General features: G+C 45.3%; 1 protein-coding gene across 9 annotated transcripts in view; it reads right to left on the minus strand.

Moving 5' to 3' along the window:
* Positions 1 to 23805, minus strand: part of nek1 (NIMA-related kinase 1) — a 168086-nt gene that overhangs the window by 89928 nt on the left and 54353 nt on the right. For all 9 annotated transcript variants that reach the window (XM_068029276.1, XM_068029275.1, XM_068029277.1 and 6 more), the window contains one exon: positions 22300 to 22402. In XM_068029276.1, coding sequence (XP_067885377.1) covers positions 22300 to 22402 — 103 coding nt within the window. The remainder of the gene's footprint in view (positions 1 to 22299; positions 22403 to 23805) is intronic.

Raw genomic sequence — 23805 nt, forward strand, 5'->3', positions numbered from 1 at the left:
AATTCTCCTACCACCTACCTACACTAGGAGAAATTTACAATGGCCAATTTACCTATCAACCTGCAAGTTTTTGGCTGCGGGAGGAAACCAGAGCACCCGGCGGAAACCCACACTATCACAGGGAGAACTTGGAAACTCCGCACAGAGAGTACCCAGAACCGAACCTGGGTCGCTGGAGCTGTGAGGCTGCGGTGCTAACCACTGCGCCACTGTGCCGCCCTAGGTCTGTGATCTTTCATCAAAACTGGTAAAAGTTAGAAAAGAATTAGGTTTTAAGCAAGTGAAAGGGAGAGGGGTGAGGGAGAGAACAAAGGGGAAGGTGTTTGATAGGGCAGGAAAGATTAAATAACAAAGCGGTCCTGGGACAAAGGCAAAGAGTGTGTTAAGGCTTGTGGTGAAAGACAAAGCATTAGTCCAGAGTGTTAATGGCAGAATGAGCAGCTCTGTCTGCACAAAAAACAGGCACATGGTTGAAAAATAAAATATAAAAAACAGCCAGACATGCTCTGAAGTTATTGAACTCAGTGTTATGTCTGCAAGGCTACGGAGTGCCTTAACGAAAGATCAGGTGCTGCTCCTTGAGCTTGCATTGATGTTCACTGGAACAGGCCAAAGACAGAATTGAACTTTGTGTTCAATTATTTCAGAGCAAGACGGGCCCCCCTTTTTATTTTTAGTTCTTTTTTCTTTCTTTTTTTTGTGTGTTTATTTTATTTTAGAGTTGGGAAAGTGTTGAAATGGCAAGCAACCAGGAGGTCAGGGTCATGCTTCCCACCTACATCCGTGACTCTTCTGACGCTCTACATCATTTTGACAATTTCCAATTTCCTGACCCCAACTGCCTCCTCTTCATATGGACGTCCAATCTCTCTACACCTCCATCCCCCACCAGGACGGTTTGTGGGCTCTCTGCTTCTTTCTTGAACAGAGATCCAACCAGTCCCCATCCACCACCACCCTCCTCCTCCTCTTGGCTGAACTTGTTCTCACATTGAATAACTTCTCCTTCAACTCCACTCACTTCCTTCAAGTAAAAGGTGTTGCTATGGGTACCCATATGGGTCCTAGTTATGCCTGTCTCTTTGTGGGATATGTCGAGCATTCCTTGTTCCAGTCCTATTCAGGCCTCCTCCCCCAACTCTTTTCCCAGTGCATTGATGACTGTATTGGTGCTGTATCTTGCTCCCGCACCGAACTGGAAAACTTTATCAACTTTGTTTCTAATTTCCACCCTCTCTCACCTTTACATGGTCCATCTCCGACACTTCCCTTCCATGACTTCTCTGTCTCCATCTCTGGAGATAGGTTGTCCAGTAATATCCATTAGAAACCCTCTGACTCGTACAGCTACCTCGACTACACTTCTTCACACCCTGCCTCCTGTAAAGACTCCATTCCATTCTCCCAGTTTCTCCATCTCCGACGCAGCTGCTCTGATGATGCAACCTTCCACAACAGCGCTTCTGATATGTCTTTCTTTTTCCTCAACCAAGGACTCCCCCCGCACTGTGGTTGAAAGGGCCCTCAACCATGTCCAGCCCATTTCCCGCAATTCTGCCCTCACCCCTGCCCCTCCCTCCCAAAACCTCGACAGGGTTCCCCTTGTCCTCACATTCCACCCCACCAGCCTCCACATCCAAAGGGTCATCCTCTGCCATTTCCGCCACCTCCAGCGTGATGCCACCCCCAAACGCATCATCCCCTCCCCTCCCCATCAGCATTCCAAAGGGATCGTTCCCTTCACAACACCATGGGTCTACTCCACCATTACCCCCACGACCTCGTCCCGTTGCCACAGCACCTTCCCATGCAATCGCAGGAGGTGGAACACCTGCCCTTTTACCTTCTCCATCCTCACTATCCAAGGCCCCAAACACTCCTTTCAGGTGAAACAGCGATTTACTTGTACTTCTTGCAATTTAGTATACTGTATTCACTGCTCACAATGCGGTCCCCTGTACACTGGGGAGACCAAACGCAGACTGGGTGATCGCTTTGCGGACATCTCCACTCAGTCCAAAAGCATGACCCGGAGCTTCCAGTTTCTTGTCACTTCAACACTTCCCCCTGTTCTCACGCCAACATTTCTGTCATTGGCCTGCTCTAGTGTTCCAGTGAGCATCAATGAAAGCTTGAGGAGCAGCTCCTGATCTTTCAATTAGGTAGTCTACAGCCTTGCAGACTGAACATTGAGTTCAACAACTTCAGAGCATGTTTGGGCTTTTTTTTTAATCTTTTATTTTTTAACCATGTGCCTGTTTTTCATGTAGTCAGAGCTGGTCATTATTCTGCCATGAACATTCTCTCTGGACTATTTTCTTTCGCCACAAGCCTTAACACACTCTTTGCCTTTGTCCCAGGAACGGTGTGTTATTTAACCTCTTCTGCCCTGTCAAGCACCTTCCCCTTTGTTCTCTCCCTCACCGCCACCCCTCCCCTTCACTTGCTTAAAACCTTATTTTTTATCTAACTTTTGCCAGTTCTGATGAAAGGTCACAGACCTGAAACTCTGTTTCCTCTCCACAGATGCCAGACTTGCTGAGTATTTCCTGCACTTTGTTTTTATTTCACTAGATTGGTTGCTGAGATGAGAGGGTTGTGCTATGATGAGAGGCAGCGTATATTGGGCCTACATTCACTGGCATTTAGAAGAATGGGAAGTGATCTCATTGAAAAATACAAGATTCTAAAATCTGGGGGCTTGTGCCAAAGTTGGTAGAGCTGTCCCACAGACTAGTCAAGCAACAGCCTGACACAGTCACACTCACAGAATCATACCTGACAGACAATGTCCCAGGCACTGCCATCACCATCCCCGGGTATGTCCTGTCCCACCGGCAGGACAGACCCACCAGAGGTGGTGGCACAGTGGTATACAGTAGGGAGGGAGTTGCCCTGGGAGTCCTCAAATTCGACTCCGGACTCCATGAAGTCTCATGGCATCAGGTCAAACATGGGCAAGGTAACCTCCTACTGATTACCACCTACCGCCCTCCCACAGCTGATGACCCAGTACTCCGCCATATTGAAGACCATTTGGACGAAGCACTGAGGGTGGCAAGGGCACAAAATGTACTCTGGGTGGGGGACTTCAATGTCCATCACCAAGAGTGGCTCGGTAGCACCACTACTGACCGAGCTGGCCGAGTCCTAAAGGACATAGCTGCTAGACTGGGTCTGCGGCAGGTGGTGGGGGAACCAACACGAGGGAAAAACATACTTGACCTCGTCCTCACCAATCTGCCTGCCGCAGATGCTTCTGTCCATGACAGTATTGATAGGAGTGACCACCGCACAGTACTGGTGGAGACGAAATCCCGCCTTCATATTGAGGATACCGTCCATCGTGTTGTGTGGCACTATCACCGTGCTAAATGGGATAGATTTCAAACAGATCTGGCCATGCGAAACTGGGCATCCACGCAGCGCTGTGGGCCATCAGCAGCAGCAGAATTGTACTCAACCACAATCTATAACCTCGGCCCGGCATATCCCCCACTCTACCATTACCATCAAGCCAGGAGACCAACCCTGGTTCAATGAAGAGTGCAGGAGGGCTTGCCAGGAGCAGCACCAAGCATACCTCAAAATGAGATGTCAACTTGCTGAAGCTACAACCCAGGACTACTTGCATGCCAAACTGTGTAAGCAGCATGCAATAGACAAAGCTAAGCGATCTCAACTAACAGATCAGATCTAAGCTCTGCAGTCCTGCCACATCCAGCCGTGAATGGCGGTGGACAATTAAACAACTAACTGGAGGAGGTGGCTCCACAAATATCCCCATCCTCAATGATGGGGGAGCCCAGCACATCAGTGCGAAAGATAAGGCTGAAGCATTTGCAACAATCTTCAGCCAGAAGTGCTGAGTTGATGATCCATCTCAGCCTCCTCCTGAAGTCCCCAGCATCACAGATGCCAGACTTCAGCCAATTCGATTCACTCCGCGTGATATCAAGAAACGACTGAAGGCACTGGATACTGCAAAAGCTATGGGCCCTGACAATATTCCGGCAATAGTACTGAAGACCTGTGCTCCAGAACTTGCCGCCCCCCGAGCCAAGCTGTTCCAGTACAGCTACAACACTGACATCTAACCCTGCAATGTGGAAAATTGCCCAGGTATGTCCTGTACACAAAAAGCAGGACAAGTCCAACCCGGCCAATTACCGCCCCATCAGCCTACTCTCAATCATCAGTAAAGTGATGGAAGGGGTCATCAACAGTGCCATCAAGCGGCACTTACTTAGCAATAACCTGCTCAGTGACGCTCAGTTTGGGTTCCGCCAGGGCCACTCAGCTCCTGACCTCATTATAGCCTTGGTTCAAACATTGACAAAAGAGCAAAAGTCAAGAGGTGAGGTGACAGTGACTGCCCTTGACGCCAAGGCAGCATTTGACCGAGTATGGCATCAAGGAACCCTAGCAAAACTGAGGTCAATGGGAATCAGGGGGAAACCCTCCGCTGGCTGGAGTCATACCTAGCGCAAAGGAAGAGGGTTGTGGTTGTTGGAGGACAATCATCTGAGCTCCAGGACATCACTGCAGGAGTTCCTCAGGGTAGTGTCCTAGGCCCAACCATCTTCAGCTGCTTCATCAATGACCTTCCTTCAATCATAAGGTCAGAAGTGGGGATGTTCACTGATGATTGCACAATGTTCAGCACCATTCGTGACTCCTGAGATACTGAAGCAGTCGGTGTAGAAATGTAGCAAGACCTGGACAATATCCAGGCTTGGGCTGATAAGTGGCAAGTAACATTCGCGCCACACAAGTGCCAGGCAATGACCATCTCCAACAAGAGAATCTAACCATCTCCCCTTGACATTCAACGGCATTACCATCTCTGAATCCCCCATTATCAACATCCTAGGGGCTACCATTGACCAGAAACTGAACTGCAGTAGCCATATAAATACCGTGGCTACAAGAGCAGGTCAGAGGCTAGGAATCCTGAGGCGAGTAACTCACCTCCTGACTCCCCAAAGCCTGTCCACCATCTACAAGGCACAAGTCAGGAGTGTGATGGAATACTCTCCACTTGCCCGGATGGGTGCAACTCCAACAACACTCATGAAGCTCGACACCATCCAGGACAAAGCAGCCCGCTTGATTGGCACCCCATCTACAAACATTCACTCCCTCCACCACCGACGCACAGTGGCAGCAGTGTGTACCATCTACAAGATGCACTGCAGCAATGCACCAAGGCTCCTTGGATAGCACCTTCTAAACCCACGACCTCTACCAACTAGAAGGACAAGGACAGCAAATGCATGGGAACACCACCACCTGCAAGTTCCCCTCCAAGTCACACACCACCCTGACTTGGAACTATATCGCCGTTACTTCACTGTCGCTGGGTCAAAATCCTGGAACTCCCTTCCATACAGCGCTGTGGGTATACCTACTCCAAATGGACTGCAGCGGTTCAAGAAGGCAGCTCACTACCACCTCCTCAAGGGCAATTAGGGATGGGCAATAAATGCTGGCCTGGCCTGAATGCAGAGGGTGAACAGCCAGACATTGTGGTGCACATCGGTACCAATGACATAGGCAGGAACAGTGATGAGGTCCTGCAGGGGGAGTTTAGGGAGTTAGGTAGAAAGTTAAAACACAGGACCTCTGCGGTTGTAATCTCGGGATTACTCCCTGTGCCACGTGCCAGTGAGGCTAGAAATAGGAAGATAGTGCAGCTAAACACGTGGCTGAACAGCTGGTGTAGGAGGGAGGGTTTCAGATATCTGGATCATTGGGATCTCTTCAGGGACAGATGGGACCTGTACAAGAAGGACGGGTTGCATCTAAACTGGAGGGGCACAAATATCCTGGCTGCGAGGTTTGCTAGCGTCAGTCGGGAGGATTTAAACTAGTGTGGTAGGAAGGCGGGAAGCAGAGCAGTAGGATAGGTGAAATAACTGAGGGGGAACTAGTATAAGGCCAGTAAGACTAAGAGGAAGAGCAGGCAGGGAGATGTTCCTGAAGACAGTAGGACTGGTGGTCTGAAGTGCATTTGTTTCAATGCGAGTATAACAGGTAAGGCAGATGAACTTAGAGCTTGGATTAGTACTTGGAACTATGATGTTGTTGCTATTACAGAGACTTGGTTGAGGGAAAGACAGGATTGGCAGCTAAATGTTCCAGGATTTAGAAGCTTCAGGCGGGACAGAGGGGATGTGAAAGGGGTGGGGGAGTTGCATTACTGGTTAAGGAGAATATCACAGCTGTACTGCAGAAGGACACCTCAGAGGGGTCATGCAGCGAGGCAATATGGGTGGTGCTCAGGAATAGGAAGGGTGCAGTCACGATGTTGGAGGTTTACTACAGGCCTCCCAACAGCCAGCGGGAGGTAGAGGAGCAGATATGTCGGCAGATTTTGGAAAGATGTAAAGGTAACAGGGTTGTAGTGGTGGGTGATTTCAACTTCCCCTATATTGACTGGGACTCACTTAGGGCTAGGGGCTTGGATGGGGCAGAATTTGTAAGGAGCATCCAGGAGGGTTTCTTGAAACAATATGTAGATACTCCAACTAGGGAAGGGGCCATACTAGACCTGGTACTGGGGAATGAGCATGGCCAAGGGGTCGAAGTCTCAGTAGGGGAGCATTTCGGGAACAGTGACCATAATTCCGTAAGTTTTCAGGTACTTGTGGATAAGGAGTAGTCCTCGGGTGAAGGTGCTAAATTGGGGAAAGGCTAATTATAACAATATTAGGCAGGAACTGAAGAATTTAGATTGGGGGCGGCTGTTTGAGGGTAAATCAACATCTGACATGTGGGAGTCTTTCAAACGTCAATTGATTGGAATCCAGGACCAGCATGTTCCTGTGAGGAAGGATAAGTTTGGCAAGTTTTGGGAACCTTGGACAACGAGGGATATTGTGAGCCTAGTCAAAAAGAAAAAGGAAGCATTCGTAAGGGCTGGAAGGCTAGGAACAGACGATTCCCTTGAGGAATATGAAGACAATAGAAAGGAGTCAGGAGGGCTAAAAGGGGTCATGAAAAGTCATTGGCAAACAGGATTAAGGATAATCCCAAGGCTTTTCATACATATATAAAGAGCAAGAGGGTAGCCAGGGAAAGGGTTGGCCCACTCAAGGACAGAGGAGGGAATCTATGTGCGGAGCCAGAGGAAATGGGCGAGGTACTAAATGAGTACTTTGCATCAGTATTCACCAAAGAGAAGGACTTGGTGGATGAGGAGTCTGGGGAAGGGAGTGTAGATAGTCTGGGTCATGTCGTTATCAAAAAGGTGGTGGTGTTGGGTGTCTTGCAAAGCATCAAGGTGGATAAGTCCCCAGGGCCTGACGGGATCTACCCCAGAATACTGAGGGAGGCAAGGGAAGAAATTGCTGGGGCCTTGACAGAAATCTTTGCATCCTCATTGGCTGCAGGTGAGGTCCCAGAGGACTGGAGAATAGCCAATGTTGTTCCTTTGTTTAAGAAGGGTAGCAAGGATAATCCAGGAAATTACAGGCCAGTGAGCTTTACGTCAGTGGTAGGGTAATTATGAGAGAGGATTCTTCGGGACAGGATTTACTCCCATTTGGAAACAAATGAACTTATTAGCGAGAGGCAGCATGGTTTTGTGAAGGGGAGGTCGTGCCTCACTAATTTGATTGGCTCCGTCATTAGAAGACAGAGGGTAGCAGTGGAAGGGTGCTTTTCTGAATGGAGGGATGTGACTAATGGTGTTCCGCAGGGATCAGTGCTGGGACCTTTGCTCTTTGTAGTATATATAAATGATTTGGAGGAAAACGTAGCTGGTCTGATTAGTAAGTTTGCGGACGACACAAAGGTTGGTGGAGTTGCGGATAGTGATGAGGATTGTCAAAGGATACAGCAGCATATAGATCGGTTGGAGACTTGGGTGGAGAAATGGCAGATGGAGTTTAATCCAGACAAATGTGAAGAAATGCATTTTGGAAGATCTAATACAGGTGGGAAGTATATAGTAAATGGCAGAACCCTTAGGAGTATTGACAGGCAGAGAGATCTGGGCGTAGAGGTCCACAGGTCACTGAAAGTGGCAACACAGGTGGATAAGGTTGTCAAGAAGGCATACGGCATGCTTGCCTTCATCGGTTGGGGCATAGAGTATAAAAATTGGCAAGTCATGCTGCAGCTGTACAGAACCTTAGTTAGGCCACACCTAGAACATTGCGTGCAATTCTGGTCGCCACACTACCAGAAGGACGTGGAGGCTTTGGAGAGGGTAAAGAAGAAGTTTACCAGGATGTTGCCTGGTCTGGAGGGCATTAACTAGGAGAAGAGGTTGGATAAACTCAGATTGTTTTCACTGGAACGACGGAGGTAGAGGGGCGACGATAGAGGTTTACAAAGTTATGAGCGGCATGGACAGAGTGGATAGTCAGAAGCTTTTTCCCAGGGTGGAAGCGTCAGTTACTAGGGAACATCGGTTTAAGGTGCGAGGGGCAAAGTTTAGAGGGGATGTGCGAGGCAAGTTCTTTACACAGAGGGTGGTGAGTGCCTGGAACTTACTGCCGGGGGAGGTGGTGGAAGCAGGTACGATAGTGACCTTTAAGAGGCATCTTGACAAATACATGAATAGGACGGGAATAGAGGGATACGGTCCCCGGAAGGACAGAAGGTTTTAGTTTCGACAGCCATCAAGATCGGCGCAGGCTTGGAGGGCAGAATGACCTGTTCCTGTGCTGTACTGTTCTTTGTTCTTTGACCTTGCCCTCACCAATTTAACAGTCGCAGATGCAACTGTCCATGACAGTACTGGTAGAAGTGACCAGCAGAGTCCTTGTGAAGATGAAGATGCGACTTCACGCTGAGGATGCTGTCCATCATGTTGTATGGCATGACCACCATGCAAAATAGGACAGATCTAGCAGCTCAAAACTGGGCATCCATGATATGCAATGAACCAGCGGCAGCAGCAGAATTACATTCAATTACAATCTGTAACTTCATGACCCAGCATATCCCTCACTCTAACATTACCATCAAGCCAAAGGATCAACACTGGTTCAATGAGGTGCAGTACAGCATGCCTGGAGCTGCACCAGGCATATCTAAAAATGAAGTGCCGACCTGGTGAAGCTACAACACAGGACTACATGCATGCTAAACAGCAGAAGCAGTACATGATAGACAGAGCTAAACTATCCCACAACCATTGGATCAGATCTAAAACAAAAGCAAAATATTGCAGATGCTGGAAATCTGAAATAAAAACAAGAAATGCTGGAAATACTCAGCAGGTCTGGCGGCACCTGTGGAGAGAGAAGCAGAGTTAACTTTTCAGGTCAGTGACCCTTCTTCAGAACTAGCAGATATTAGAAATGTGAAAGGTTTTAAGCAAGTAAAGCGGGGGTGGGGCAACAGATAACAAAGGAGAAGGTATTGACAGGACAAGGTCACAGAGAATAACCGACCAGAAGGTCATGCAGCAAAGGCAAATATGTTAATGGTGTGTTGAAAGACAAAGCATTAGTACAGATTAGGTGTTAATGGACTGAAAACTGAACAGCCACAAACACAAACATGAAAAAAACAGTGGGCAGGCAAACTGAACAAACTAAGATTAAAATAAAACAAACAAAAAACAAAAAATAACTAAAAATAAAAGTAAAATGGGGGGCCCGTCATGCTCTGAAATTATTGAACTCAATGTTCAGTCCGGCAGGCTGTAATGTGCCAATCTTTAAATGAGATGCTGTTCCTCAAGCTTGCGTTGATGTTCACTCGAACAGTGCAGCAATCCCAGGACAGATATGTGAGCAAGAGAGCAGGGGGAGTGTTGAAATGGCAAGCAACCTGAAGCTCAGGGTCATGCTTTCAGTCTGAGTGGAGATGTCTGCCTTTGGTCTCCCCAAATGTAGAGGAGGGCACATTATGAGCGAATACAGTATACTACATTTAAAGAAGTACAAGTAAATCACTGATTCACCTGAAAGGAGTGTTTGGGGTCTGGGATAGTGAGGAGAGAGGAAGTAAATGGGCAGGTATTACCCCTCCTGCAATTGCAGGGGAAGGTGCCCTGGGAAGGGGACGAGGTGGTGGGGGTAATGGAGGAGTGGACCAAGGTGTCGCGGAGGGAACGATTCCTTCGAAATGCTGACAGGGGAAGGGAGGGGAAGATGCATTTGGTCGTGGCAACAGGCTGGAAGTGGCGGAAATGGCGGAGGATGATCCTTTGGATATGGAGGCTGATGGGGTGGAAAGTGAGGACAAGGGGAACCCTGTCACGGTTCTGGGAGGGAGGGTAAGGGGTGAGGGTAGAGGTGCGGGTAATGGGCCGGACATGATTGAGGGCCCTGTCAACCACAGTGGGGGCGGAATCCTCGGTTGAGGGGACAGGAAGACAGATCAGAAGCGGGTACCCACAGTAACACCTTTTACTTGAAGGAAGTAAATGGAGTTGAAGAAGTTGTTCAATGTGAGAACAAGTTCAGCCAGGCAGAGGAGGGTGATGGTGGATGGGGACTAGTTGGGCCTCTGTTCAAGGAAGAAACGGAGAGCACTCAAACCATCCTGGTGGGGGATGGAGGTATAGAAAGATTGGACGTCCACAGTGAAGAGGAGGCAGTTGGGGCCAGGAAACTGGAAATTGTCAAAATGACATAGGGCGTCAGAAGAGTCACGGATGTAGGTGGGAAGAGACTGGACCAGCGGAGAAAAGATAGAGTCAAGATAGGAAGAAATAATTTCAGTTTGGCAGGAGCAAACTGACACAATGGGTCTACCGGGACAGTCCTGTTGGTGGATTTTGGGAAGGAGGTAGAAGCGCGCTGTCCGGGGTTGCGGGACTATGAGGTTGGAAGCTGTGGAGGGAAGATATCCAGAGGAGAAGAGGTCACTGACAGTCCTGTGGACAGTCACTTGATGTTTGGTGGTGGGGTCATGGTCCATGGGAGGTTGGAAGAAGTGTCTGAAAGTTTGTGCTGTGCATCTACAAGGTCGAGCCTCTACTGAGCCTTACGCCCCCACCTCAATGAATTTCGCGTTCGGCATGACGTTGAACTCTTCTTCCGTCACCTCCGCACTCACTTCTTTGACCAGGAGTCCTCCCCGCGATCAGCAGACCCATTCCCCGCCTCCAGCATTCTCCCTCTACCTGGACCATCTAAGATTGAAATATAAAAGTTCCCTTTTTAAAATCCCCAATTACACTCACACCCACACAAAGGAAAAAAAGTACTTAAGTTCTCTCTGCAGAGGTCTGTTACAAAAAAAAAATACTCTGGCCAAATACTTGCTAATTCTTGACAAAAAAAAGATATGGAAGGAAGTCAGTTGTCCCTTCTTTCGTCTGGCGTCCGGGTATACGGAGACAGGTCACTGGGATCGTTTCATAAGCAGTCCATTCTGCAGATGTTGTGATTATTCTAGTAAGCTTTCCAGGAGAAATGTGGCATCAGGGTTTTCCACCAGCACACTTGAATTGCAAGATTTTTTTCAGCTAATCAGGAGGTACGCAGCGCCAGGGATTTCAGCTCTTTCACAGTGGGTCTTTGCAGGATTTCTTCGAAGAGGTAGAGAAGGTGATGAGCTGGGTGGTTTCTTTGTTCCTTGGCAGGAAAACACCAACTGTCTTCAGACAGTTCGCCCCCCAAACTAAACTGAAAAATAATGTTCAACTCCAGAGAGTCGACCTCCTGACCTCCATAAACCTTGACACGTGGCTTCTCTGTAAGCGTTTTCCCCAGGTCACCAAGGCTTCTGTTGTTTACAGACCCAAAGCACATGACTTCCAGCACAGGTGGTTTTTCAAACACCATCTCAAGTGTCCTTTTGGTGCACTTGGTAAAAAAAAAACCCATGGAATCTTTTCAGTTTTAACACAAGTCCTCAAAAAATATACAATATTTTTTAAAAAGGAAGCACTTTTGTAACAACTGTCACTGGGTCAAAAACATGGAACTCCCTTCCTAACAGCACGGTGGGTGTGCTGTGGTTCAAGAAGACTGCTCACCATCACCTACTCAAGAGCAATTATGGATGGGCAACAAATGCAGACCTCGTCAGCAACACACACATCCCATGAAAGAAGAAAAAAATACTATAACATGTATAGTATTGTCAGCTATTATCTGGTTTACTTTTGTACTTCATAAAGCCCACAGAAATGACTAACTGCAGAAGTAGCCTGCTGCACCTAATACAATGTGATAGACATATCCTACTTACACAAGGTGATTAGATCATTCCATGCATGATTTCAAAAGCAGTGAAACCATAGTTATTTCAGAGAAGGGTAAAATTAGCATGTGTACCCCAAAAATATGCAGTGATCATCCAAGTAAAATATAATATAATTTGCCAAGACTTTCTTCATGCAAGACAATTTAAGACCCTAAATGGCAACTGAAACACCTAATGGAGGAAAAGAAAGCATTTTTTTTTTTAATTAATCTTTTAATATACCCGCTCTGCCAAAAATCACAGTAAATGGGAACAGGAAAACCAATTGGTTTGTAAAACAAGCACTTACTTCTTATCCAAAGCATCTGCAAGAAAACCATGCACATAATCTAATTTACAGGGCTCAGCCATTTCACCAGGAAGCGTACAGATGTAAGGTGATCCAAATCAGAGGGAGCCCTGAAGTATTCTCTCTCCTTAATTTGGTGGATGAGATTCAGTCCTTCCCACCCTAAATTTCACAAAAGCACCTCTGCTATTTGAGCCTTACATTATGTAAAGACCAACCTAGCCTTTATTGATATATTCTCCAGGGCAAAATGCTAGCATGGCCATATTATTTTGCAATATGGCACAACCGCTACTCCTCATCAAACTGGCATGCAGCCATCTGTGCATGCAGTTAACAATGTCACTTCTGCGTCATTGTGAAGCAGTTTCTGAAGAGTCAAGTTCACGACCAGGCTGTGTAAACAACAAGCAATTGACTGTGAATGTACACTATCAAATGTAATCTAGTAAATACTATTTAAACTGTGATTAAATTGTAGTTAAATGTACTGGGCTACACAAGTGACTTGAGACTTCTAGCATCACAGTGCACAATAACTGGCTTATATACTGACTAAACAGTGATCAAAAATAGATACAACCAACATGTATAACAAAAATTAATTAAAACTGCTGTAATTTCTAAAGGAAGGAGGTTTGCAGAAAGTTAGAGAGTTTGACAATGAAATTTATATGCTGTGCTGAAAAGAGAGAGTTTGGACAGCACAAATTTTTCTCATGCAAAAACAGACTGGAGCTAGTTTCCTGGCTGTGTTAGGATATGACACCGTGGTTTAAAGAAGTGACACGGAGTATATGGCTTCACCTGTATAATGTCTCAAACATTTTACCACTAGTATTTTTGTAATGTACATTACAGAAAGAAAATCATCTGCATAAAATATCAATATTAACAAATCTAGTGCAATGTCCTGACATGAATACAAATTATTAAGTATATGGTTGCAGTGCCTCCATTAGATTGGAGAATGTGATGCTTCATGATGTCTAACCTAATTTCCAACATTTACAGATAGATTACTGAAGAAAACGCTGCAAGCTTAATCATCTTTCTGTAACAAAATAAAACACGTAATGTCAACTCTTGGGATGGTGGTTGGGGTTGGAGTAAAAACTATTTTTAAACAGTATCTACTACTGAAAAACTTAACCAATGCAAGCATTTATTTAGAAGTATTAAATGATCATAAACAAAATCTTCAAGTATATTTCATGCAAAACTCAATTTTCTCAGAAACAAGTATTTAACATACATATGCCAACATTTAAAATAGAAAATAAATTAATCATGCTTACAAGATCGAAAACTGATAATTCTAAATTTCAGTTTGTGATACGACACATTCATTTGACTCTGTTCCCTATTTTAATAGAGCATTCACCTGTTCAAGATACCACTTGAAAACTAGCAAAATGATTACTATAGAACATGGTGAATGCTCATATACTAATATTACAGGCAATAATTTCTAGTGCAATGACCCGCATATTTCAAGGTATACTAGACTAGATAACGTACAGAGGAAAAAAAAAAAATCTGAAAAGATCTGAACCCAGTTTTGAATGGTTATCATTCAATGTCTCTTCACAACCTCGAGCATTCAGTAACAGCTCATGGAACCATAATCCTCGCAATCACATAACAGCTAAAAGAGTACATGCAATTTTGTTGGGTATAAATATCAATTCCAGATTGTTTGAAGAGATAAAGCACAGTATTCTGTTAAAGGGATTAACAATCTTTCTAAAGTTCAAGTGGAAGAGTTAAGCTTTTGTTTTTTTCAAAAAGTAGACTTGGAGTATGGCAAGGAGACCCTCTCTTAAACCTTCATGGTCCTGGACTTTACATTCCAAGAGGTCACAGTCCAACTTGTCAGCTATTCTGACACATTTTGTTAGTCCCAAAAACAGCATGATTAAATCCCTTATTTCAAAATAAAAGTTGATACAACAGTCAGGGCAATATTGCAGACCCTCACTTTGCTTCTTAGCTGCAGTTAGAGCAAAACTACCAATTTCAGAACGGGAGGTACAGCATTCATCAGGAGCTGTCAATACCTATTTTACATCACCTGGTTTCAATTCTTGGGCCCAGGAGAGATGCATGTACCATCACACAAGTACTGACCATGCGATTTTAAACATCTTAAGAGTAGGTACATATTCTTGCAACATTTAAATAAGCTGAGTGAGCAATGAACCTTCTGCACACTGCAAAGCTAGTTAAATTGCCTTCTGTGCCTCACAAACCCTGATTCCACATAATTAAACAAGCAGAGAAACAGGCCATTCAGTCCAACTGGTCACTGCTCCACATGAGCCTCCTCGCATTCTACTTGATCTAAGGATATACATTTTTCTCTGCAGTTCAGAGTGAGAGTCCAGAAGGCAGTGTTGCCTGCCCAGTGCCAGGGTTCAGGACATCTGCTCAGGGCTGGAGAATAACTTGCAGTAAGAGGGGGAGGATCCAGTGGTCGTGGTCCACGTAGGTACCAACGACAGACAGGACAAGGAAAGAGGTTCTGCATAGGGAGCATGAAGAGCTAGGCAGTAAATTAAAAAGCAGAACCTCAAAAGTAATAATCTCTAGATTATTACCTGAGCCACATGCAAATTGGCTTAGGGTAAATAAGATTCAAGAGATGAATGCATGGCTCCAAGACTGGTGTGGGAGAAATAGGTTCCAGTTCTGGGGCACTGACACTAGTACTGGGCAAAGTGAGGGCTGTACCATTGGGGCCAGTGTTCTAGCGAGTCATATAACTAGGGAAATAGAGGGGGGAAAGGATCATGTAGAGGAAGACTGAGTAAGTTAAAAGGGAAATGACAAGGCAATAGATCAAGGTAGTAATAAAGGTAATAATGAGTATGGCAGGAAGGGAAAGTGATTGCAAACATAAGTGTGTGCCAGCTGATAGGGCAAGAGTTTACAAAAACAGTTAAAAAAAAATGAATAAAGAGCACTGTATGCGAACGCCCGCAACATTTGCAATAAAACAGATGAATTGTCAGCTCAAACAGAAATTCATATGCATGACCGGATAGCCATTACAGAGACTTGACTATAAGTAAACCAAAGATGGGACCTGAATATCCAAAGGTTCGCAACATTCAGGAAGGATAGGAAGCTGGGAGAAGGTGGTGGGGTAACTGTTAAAGAGGGCATTAGTACTGTAGTGAGAGATGGCCTTAGCTCTAAAGTTCAAGACGTAGAATCAGTTTGGGTGGAACTAACAAACAGCAAGGGACAGAAAACATTGGTTGGAATAGTTTATAGGCCACCAAACAGCAGTGGTAAATGTAAATCACAGAATAACTCAGGAAATTAGAGGTGCATGTAACAAGGGTAATACAGGAATCATGGGGGATTTCAATCTACATATAGACTGGGTAAATTTGATTAGTACGAATGCTGTGGAGGATGAATTCTTGGAATGTATGCAAGATGGTTTTCTAGAGCAAAACGTTGAGGAACCAACTAGGGAATGGGCTATTTGAGATCTAGTATCGTGCAATGAAAAAGGACTAATTAATAAGCTTGTTAATAAGCCTTTCCTAGAGTTACCATAATATGATAGAGTTTTACATTACGTTTGAAAGTGATGTAGTTCAATCAGAAACTAGTGTCTTAAATCTACGCAAAGGAAACTATGAAGGTATGAGGGGCAAACTGGCTATGGTGGATTGGGAAACTACAGTAAAAGGCATGATGGTAGGACAGGCAATGGCGAACATTTAAAGAACTAATATATAGTTTACAACAAAAATGCATTCCTTTAATGCACAAAAACCCAGCAATGAAAATGTTCCAACTGTGGCTGACGAAAGAAAACAAGGATTGTATTACAGCAAAAAATATGGTAAGCCTGAGGATTGGGAGCATTTCAGAATTCTGCAAAGGAGGACCAAGAAAAAGATTAAGATAGGGAAAATAGATTATTGAAGTAAACTAGCGAGAAATATAAAAATGGATAGTAAAAACTTCGCAAAGAAAAATGTGGGTCATTATAAGCGGAGTCAGAAGTATTTACAGCAGAGAAACTAAAATACTTTGAGTCTGTCTTCATGGAGGAAAATACTAAAAAATCTCCCAGAAATAATGGCGAATCAAGAGACTAATGTCAATGGGGAACTGCAAAGTATTATTAGTAAAAAAAAAAAGTACTAGAGAAATTAATGGGGCTTAAAGGCGATAAATCCCCAGGACCTGATCAGAGTGTTGAACGAAGTGGTTGTAGAGACAGTAGATGTATTGGTGGTCATCTTCCAAAATTCTGTAGACTAGAATGGTTCCTACAGATTGGAAGGTGGAAAATGCAACCACATTATTTAAGAAAGGAGGGAGAGAGAAAACACGGAACTATAGACCTGCGAGCCGAACATCAGTCGTAGAATCTATAATTTTTTTTTATTATTCATTCATGGGATGTGGGCGTCACTAGCCAGGCCAGCATTTATTGCCCATCCCTAATTGCCCTCGAGAAGGTGGTGGTGAGCTGCCTTCTTTAACTGCTGCAGTCCATTTGGGGTAGGTATACCCACAGTGCCGTTAGGAAGGGAGTTCCAGGATTTTGACCCAGCGACAGTGAAGGAACGGCGATATAGTTCCAAGTCAGGATGGTGTGTGACTTGGAGGGGAACTTGCAGGTGGTGGTGTTCCCGTCTATTTGCTGCCCTTGTCCTTCTAGTTGGTAGAGGTCACAGGTTTGGAAGGTGCTGTCTAAGGAGCCTTGGTGCGTTGCTGCAGTGCATCTTGCAGATGGTACACACTGCTGCCACGGTGCGTCTGGTGGTGGAGGGAGTGAATGTTCGTAGATGGGGTGCCAATCACGCGGGCTTCTTTGTCCTCAATGGTGTTGAGCTTCTTGAGTGTTGTTGGAGCTGCACCCATCCAGGCAAGTGGAGAGTATTCCATCACATCCTGACTTGTGCCTTGTCGATGGTGGACAGACTTTGGGGAGTCAGGAGGTGAGTTACTCGCTGCAGGATTCCTAGCCTCTGACTTGCTCTTGTAGTCACGGTATTTACATGGCTACTCCAGTTCAGTTTCTGGTCAATGGTAGCCCCCAAGATGTTGATAGTGCGGGTTTCAGCGATGGTAATGCCGTTGAATGTCAAGGGGAGATGGTTAGATTCTCTCTTGATGGAGATGGTCATTGCCTGGCACTTGTGTGGCACGAATGTTACTTGCCACTTATCAGCCCAAGCCTGGATATTGTCCAGGTCTTGCTACATTTCTACACGGACTGCTTCAGTATCTGAGGAGTCACGAATGGTGCTGAACACTGCACAATCAGCAAACATCCCCACTTCTGACCTTATGATTGAAGGAAGGTCATTGATGAAGCAGCTGAAGATGGTTGGGCCTAGGACACTACCCTGAGGAACTCCTGCAGTGATGTCCTGGAGCTCAGATGATTGACCTCCATAAACACAACCATCTTCCTTTGCGCTAGGTATGATTCCAGTCAGTGGAGGGTTTTCCCCCCGATTCCCATTGACCTCAGTTTTGCTAGGGCTCCTTGATGCCATACTCGGTCAAATGCTGCTTTGATGTCAAGGGCAGTCACTCTCACCTCACTTCACAATAAAGTATGTGATAACAGGACACTTAGAAAATAATGGTAGGATTAGACAAAGTCAACATAGGTTTATGAAAGGGAAATCATGTTTAATAAACCTGGAGGTTTTTTTTGAGGATGTAACTAGCAGAATACACAAAAGGGGAAATCGGTGGATGTGGTGTATTTAGATTTTCAGAAAACCTTTGAGAAGGTCCCACCAAAGAGGTTGGTGAATAAAAGTAGAGTACATCGGATTGGGGGGAATACACTGAAAGGGACTGAGAACTGGTTAATGGACAGAAAACAGAGTAGGAATAAATGGGTCATTTTCAGATTGGCAGGCTGTGACTAGTGGGGTACCGCAAGGATCAATGCTGGGGCTCCAGCTATTCACAATCTAGATCAATTATTTCGTAATGGGAATGAAAAGTAATATTTCCAAATTAGCAGACGAAACAAAACTAGGTGGCAGTGTGAGCTGTGAGGAGGATGCAAAGACGTTTCAAAGGGATTTGGAGGGGCTATGCGAGTGGGCAAAAATTTGGCAGAGGAAATACAATGTGGAGAAATGTGAGGCTATCCACTTTGGTATGAAAAACAGAAATAGAGTATTTCTTAAATGGAGAGAGGTTGGGAAGTGTTGAATTTCAAAGGGACTTGGGTGTCCTTGTTCATGAGTCACTGAAAGCTAACATGCAGGTACAGCAAGCAATTCAGAAGGCAAATGGTATGTTGGCCTTTACTACAACAGGATTTGAGTATAGAAGTAAAGATGTCTCACTGCTATTATGTAGAGCGTTGGTGAGACAGCACCTGGGGTAGTGTGTGCAGTTTTGGTCTCCTTACTTCAGGAGAGATATACTTGCCATAGAGGGAGTGCAACAAAGGTTCACCAAACTAGTTCCTGGGATGGAGGGATTGCCCTTTGAGGAAAAATTAAATAGACTGGGCCTTTATTCTCTGGCATTTGGAAGACTGAAAGGTGATCTCATTCAAACATACAAAATTCTTACAGGACTCAATAGGGTTGATGCAGGAAGGATGTTTCCCCCAGCTGGGGAGCCCAGAACCAGGGGACACGCACAGTCTCAGAATAAGGGGCAGGCCAGTTTGGACTGAGATGAGAAGGAATTTCTTCACTCCGAGGGTGGTGAATCTTTGGCATTCTCTGTCCCAGAGAGCACTGGAGGCTCAGTTGTTGAGTATGTTAAAGAGAGATCGATAGGTTTCGACATATTAAAAACAAGGGTTACGGGGATAGTGCCGGAAAATGGTGTTGAAGTAGATGACCAGCCATGATCTCATCTAATAGTGGAGCAGACTCAAAAGGGCTGAAAGGCCTACTCCTGCTCCTAATTATTATGTTTCTTATGTTATTAACCCCACAACCTTCTACACCACTCTCATGTAATTATCTGGCTTCCTCTTAAATACATCTATGCTATTTGCCTCAACTACGCCATGCAGTAGTGAGTTCCAATTATTTTTATTAACCTGTATTAACTGATCGAAAAAGCTGCAGAAACATAGATTGGCCTCCTGCTGTGCTGCAATCATCCAGTCCTTGCTTTTGTACTTTAGGCCTCTATTTATAAAGCCCAGGATCCCATATGCCTCTTTAACCACTTTCTCAACCTGCCCTGCCTTGTGCACATATACGCCCACATGTCTGTTCCTGCACCCCTTTTAGGTTTTTATCCTTTATTCAATAGTGCAGCTTTCGAGCAGAGATCCACCATTGACATGCTGTTCTCCCTTCGCCAGCTACAGGAGAAATGCCGCAAGCAATAGATGCCCCTCTACGTTGCTTTCATAGATCTCACCAAAGCCTTTGACCTTGTCAGCAGAGGTGGTCTCTTCAAACTACTAGCAAAGATCGGATGTCCACCAAAGCTACTAAGTATCATCACCTCATTCCATGACAATATGAAAGGCACAATTCAGCATCGCGGTGCCTCATCAGGCACTTTTCCTATCCTGAGTGGCATGAAACAGGGCTGTGTTCTCGCACCTACACGGTTTGGGATCTTCTTCTCACTGCTGCTCTCTCATGCATTCAAGTCTTCAGAAGAAGGAATTTTCCTCCACACAAGATCAGATGGCAGGTTGTTCAACCTTGCCCATCTTAGAGCGAAGACCAAAGTATGGAAAGTCCTCATCAGGGAACTCCTCTTTGCTGACGATGCTGCATTAACATCCCACACAGAAGAGTGTCTGCAGAGACTCTGACAGGATTGCGGCTGCCTGCAACGAATTTGGCCTAACCATCAGCCTCAAGAAAATGAACATGGGACAGGACATTAGAAATGCTCCATCCATCAATATCGGCGACCACACTCTGGAAGTGGTTCAACAATTCACCTACCTAGGCTCAAATATCACCAGTAACCTGTCACTCGATGCAGAAATCAACAAGCACATGGGAAAGGCGTCCACTGCTATGTCCAGACTGGCCAAGAGGGTGAGGGAAAATAGCGCACTGACACGGAACACAAAAGTCCGAGTGTATCAAGCCTGTGTCCTCAGTACCTTGCTCTACGGCAGCGAGGCCTGGACAACGTATTTCAGCCAAGAGCGACGTCTCAACTCATTTCATCTTCGCTGCCTCCGGAGAATCCTTAGCATCAGGTGGCAGGACCTTATCTCCAACACAGAAGTCCTCGAGGCAGCCAACATCCCCAGCATATACACCCTACTGAGCCAGCAGCGCTTGAGATGGCTTGGCCATGTGAGCCGCCTGGAAGATCCACAAGGACGCATTGTACAGCGAGCTCGTCAATAATATCAGACCCACCGACCGTCCACGTCTCCGCTTTAAAGACGTCTGCAAATGCGACATGAAGTCCTGTGACATTGACCACAAGTCAGTTGCCAGTGATCGCCAGAGCTGGCAGACAGCCATAAAGGCGGGATTAAAGAGTGGCGAGACGAAGAGACTTAGCAGTTGGCAGGAAAAAAGGCAGAAGCGCAAGGAGAGAGCCAACTGTGTAACAGCCCCGACAACCAATTTTATCTGCAGCACCTGTGGAAGAGCCTGTCACTCTAGAATTGGCCTTTAGAGCCACTCCAGGCGCTGCTTCACAAACCACTGACCACCTCTAGGCGCTTACCCATCGTCTCTTGAGACAAGGAGGCCAAAGAAAGAAAGGAGGAAGAAAGGATCTCTCCTTGTCCTTCCTACCAAAATTTACCACTTCACACGTTTCTGCTTTAAACTTCATCCCTCACGTGTCTGCCCATTCCACCAGCCAATCTATGTCCTCTTGAAGCCAATCACTCTCCTCCTTACAGTTCACTATACTTCCAAGTTTCGCATATTCTGCAAATTGTTTTTTTAATTGTGCCCTGCACACCCAAGTCTCAGTCATTAATATACATCAAGAAAAGCAGCTGTCCTAGTACCAACCCCACCAACCTCCAGTCCGAAAAACAACCGTTCACCACAACAGTTTCCTCTGACTAAGCCAACTTCACAACCATGCTGCCACTTTCCCTTTTATTCCATGCGCTTCAACTTTGCTAGCAAGTCTATTATGTGGCACTTAATCAAATGCCTTTTTGGAAGTCTACGTACACCATTGCAACCGCATTACCCTCATCAAAAAAACTCATTCAAGTTAGTTAAACACGATATACTTGAAACAAATCCATGCTAGCTTTTCCTAATTATTCCATATTTATCCAAATTACTGCTCATTTTTTTCCCCAGATCATCTCTGAACGCTTTCCCACCACCAAGGTTAAACTGACTGTAGTTGCTGGATTTATCCTTGCACCCTTTTTTGATCAAGGGTGTAACAAGGTGAACAAGGGTGTATTTCCAGCATTTCTTGTTTTTAGTTCAGATTTCCAGCATCCGCAGTATTTTGCTTTTATTTATGTAACATTTGCAATTCTCCAGTCCTCTGGCATTAACCCGGCATCTAAAGAGGATTAGAAGATTACGGCCAGTACCTCTGCAAGTTCCACCCTTACTTCCTTCAGTATCTTCAGATACATCTGATCCATTCCTGGTGACTTGTCAACTTTAAGTACAGGCAGCCTTTCTAATACCTTCTCTATCAAATTTTAGGCCATCCAGTATCTCAACTACCTCCTCTTCCACTATGAAGGATACCACAATTCCACATGATTTCATTCCTTGGCCAGGGAAGTAAGTGCAAATGCAAAGAGGCTACAAAAATAGTCGCATGCACCAACATCATATGATAAACCCATGAGTCTCACTTCAACAATTTAGAAAAAAACAGAATCAAAAATTTCATACCAAGTGTCCTTCACCACGTGCTTTATTCTGTAATGCTTCCCGCTTTCGCTGCCAAAATTCTTCCACTTGCTTTGCTCTTTCTGCAGCTGCATATCCTCGCTGCCTGGATAAATAGATAGTAAGATTTCTAATACATAAGCTTCATTACAAGACATAAATTATTTGAGAAATTATAAATGCAAACACAAAAAAGATCCTCCCACTTCTAACAGTTGAGCTACAAACACTTCCTTAAAAGAAAACTGAATCCCACAGAGATTCATACAACTGGTAGGTTGCTCAGGGAGTTCAGAGAGCTTTAAGAGATAACCAAGTAGCATGCACTAGACTTGCATGTCAGCCAGATAGGGGTGGATGGCATTCCTTACAAGGACATTGTTCAGTCAGCTGAGTTTTACGACAATCCAGAAAACAAAACTTGTTTTTCAAAAAATACTCTACACTAATTACTATTGTTTATATTGGAATATGTTTTCTTAGCGCGGCCCTTATACGTGGGTAGCTTAATGGCATTTCTGTACACATTTATACATCATAAAATGAACAAACTTCAATTTAGAGAGACTGTGGGGGTGGGAATATTAGCCTCACAGAGGTGCAGGGGCTGTTCTACTTTTAACCGCTAAGATTTTCAAAACTAAATAAGGTTTTCTCAAATACAATAGATGTGCAAAGTAGAAAGGTGTCGTGCAAGTCACTTATAAATGACTGGAAATATTCAACAGGTCAAGCAGCATTTATGGAGAGAGAAACAAAGGGCCAGATTTTATTTCAGCGAGGGCTCCTAGCGGTGAGCTGGAAAGCAGGCGGAGATCCCGCCTTGGCCCTCCATTAGATCTCTGTTGCAATTGCATGGCAGGCAATTAACTGCCCACCATTGCAGAAGGTGTCCCTTAAATGGATGAGCTCACGCCTCCAGAGCTGGCAGACAATCAGAGGGCCGGCAGCTCTGCAGCACTGTCAGCACCACTGGGAGCGGTGGTCACTGCCAGTACTGCAGGATGCCTGCAGAGAAAATACTGGAAACCATGGGACAGGTGAGTGGGGTTAGGTAGCTGGGGCCAGTTAGCCAAGCCCTGGTGATGGGGTGGAAGGGCAGCCATCACCTCTGAGGGAGCCCTCTGGGGGCTATGGTTGTCCCCAAAGGAGGGACGCCACCCCTACCGACCCCAAGGCAGCAGGCTCCTCCTTCCTCTATAAAATGAGTGGAGGCGGTAAGACAACCTTAACTGGCTATTTAAGGGCCTTAATTGGCCTGGGGTGGGAAGACCATCTTCGCCCTTCCCTGCCCTGGACAACTTTGGCAATGGCATCCCTTGCTATTGTTTGACACCCCGCCTCCACTCCAGTTTCCAAGGGCAGAATGAAATCCTGCCCAGAGTTAACATTAACTCTTTCTCCCACCAGAAATACTGCCTGATCTGCTTAGTATTTTCAGCAATTTTTGTTTTTATTTCAGATTTCCAGTAGTTGCAGTATTTTGCTTTCAAATAAATGACTGCTTTG

The sequence above is a fragment of the Heterodontus francisci genome, chromosome 4 (assembly GCF_036365525.1).
Source record: "Heterodontus francisci isolate sHetFra1 chromosome 4, sHetFra1.hap1, whole genome shotgun sequence".
Lineage (NCBI taxonomy): Eukaryota > Metazoa > Chordata > Chondrichthyes > Heterodontiformes > Heterodontidae > Heterodontus > Heterodontus francisci.